The sequence below is a fragment of the Pteropus vampyrus genome, unplaced genomic scaffold (assembly GCF_000151845.1).
Source record: "Pteropus vampyrus isolate Shadow unplaced genomic scaffold, Pvam_2.0 Scaffold92, whole genome shotgun sequence".
NCBI lineage: Eukaryota > Metazoa > Chordata > Mammalia > Chiroptera > Pteropodidae > Pteropus > Pteropus vampyrus.
Window position 1 is genome coordinate 3,289,791 of NW_011888873.1, and position 2,167 is coordinate 3,291,957.

Below are 2,167 nucleotides of genomic sequence, written 5' to 3' on the forward strand. Positions count from 1 at the left end.
GTTTTTTTTCAGAATAGTAAAAGTAATTAACTATAAGAATATGACAATATACTACAAAGTTACAGGTTTACATAGAATATGTAATTAGATGTATACATATATATGAAATTTTCAGTCAGGGTACATATTTTTTTCCTCAGGAATAAAGAATTGAAAATTTCTAAACTTGTTACAAGACCCCAAGTTTGCCGGCATCGCAAAGCTTGAAAATGGTTTCCCCCTCTGGGGATGGCAGTCTTAATATCTCTCATGTAACTACCAAAGTCACGTGCTTAATAATTCGGCTGGTGCCTGCGCCTAGACCGAGCCACTTGCCATCTTCCAGAAGAGATTTCAGTCAGACTGCCCTCTAACCAAAATGAATTCAAACGTTTACTTCATGTTTGAAATCGAAATAAACTTACAACATTTACGAAACTTAATACAATTAAATAGTCATCCTGGTGTTTATCCAGGAAATTCTGAAAATGCTTTTAATTAAAATTTGCAGAACATTTACCGAGATCTAAATAGCACTGTTCATCTTCTTATATAAAATTTAAGTGGAGAATGAAAATTTGGGGCTCATTTGAAAATTTTAAAGCATTTACATTGCTTCATACAGCCTGCTCCCACGAATGTCTACCCTGATGGGCTTTGGCTAATCCTAATACGAAATTACACCTGAGGAGACAAACTTAGTCGACATGGTGCCTATAAGAGCTCTGCTTTAGGAGTATAGTTGGAAATATTCACCAAAGTGGGTATTCCAGAAGGTGGCTGACTTCCAAGGTCTTTGACACAGTTGTTTTCCTTCCTACTTGTGTCTTCACTCATCTCAGGCATATGCGGGCATGAATGTAGGTCTTCTGCATGGCTGCTGCCCTCTGGCAAAGTAACTTCAGCCTCTTCTTCAGCCACAATCTCATCTGAGGCCTCTCTCAGCATTGTTAACCTTTGGTGAAATAAAACGAAACCCATTTATGTCAAACAGGTGTGCTCTGTGAACAGTGCAACTGGGGCACATTCGCCTGTTATGTGGACAAGGAACAACACACTCACACATAATGATTCAAGCCATTTCTTTGCTTGGGACTTGTACTAAATTGCACATGAAAAATAAAATCATCTCTAGCAATCTACAGCCATATCAACATAGTTTGGTTACTAAAAGGTAAATTCATGATACTTGAACTAATTCCTAGAGATTAAAATAGATATATACTGAAAATCACATATAAAGTTTAACCCCACCATTTAAAAATATCAATATAACAATATAACTTGGTATTATTTGTTCATTACTGTAAAATTAATCATACTATAGAATGGAGTGACTCTCTGCTAAGAATGAATGATTAAAAATACCCATTGTCAACTGTGCTTACAGTCTAGCAGAGGTAGAACTTTGTGGAAAGGGAGTTTTATTACTGAAATAACAGAAGACTCTTAATACCATATGACCTTGTTTTTAACAAAAGCCATGGTATGGTCTTGGGTGGCATTATAAGTGGGGGTCCAGAATATACATATGGTTTGTATTCTGTATAAACTCTATTGACAGGAAGGCAGAAGTACCAGAGTGGTTTTGAATTTCTCATGCTTTATGGAGTTTCATGTTCTTAGAATGCAAACACTTTTTCTACTGATAACTAGAAGTTAAACTTTAATTGTGATTGGTGACATACTGACAAATTGGCACAGATTAGTTCCTAAACGCCTAATCATGAAATGGACACGGGAGAGCTAGCAATGAATACACTGAGTTATAAATTCCTTTATGATACATACTAAGTGTATTTTTTGAAATGTGTGTGATGTAAAATTGTATTTTACATACACAAAGAAGGCTTGTTATTTAAAGATACCATGATGAAACTTATAATCACTCTCATATTTATTTTTTTTGCAGTGCTCTGATTTTTATTCACTATAAAGGACTTTCGATAACAAGGTATATCTGTACCTTTTTATATCACTGTAGTAAGCTGTTCCTCTCAAATGCCCATGATTTTGTTTTTATGATATATCTTGTTATTATAATTTTCAAAAAGCTTTATATATACACATATATACAAATGCATGCTAGATATGTATACGCATATATGGGTTAACAGTGGCTCAATCAAACATAACAATATAAGCACTATATATACAAAGTTAATCTAAGTGATTTTACATGTATATT

General features: G+C 34.2%; 1 protein-coding gene across 1 annotated transcript in view; it reads right to left on the reverse strand.

The window, feature by feature from the left end:
- The window catches only part of WWC2 (WW and C2 domain containing 2), a 92,367-nt gene that overhangs the window by 26,875 nt on the left and 63,325 nt on the right, over positions 1 to 2,167 (reverse strand). The window contains exon 17 of the mRNA XM_023532881.1: positions 736 to 934. Coding sequence (XP_023388649.1) covers positions 736 to 934 — 199 coding nt within the window. The remainder of the gene's footprint in view (positions 1 to 735; positions 935 to 2,167) is intronic.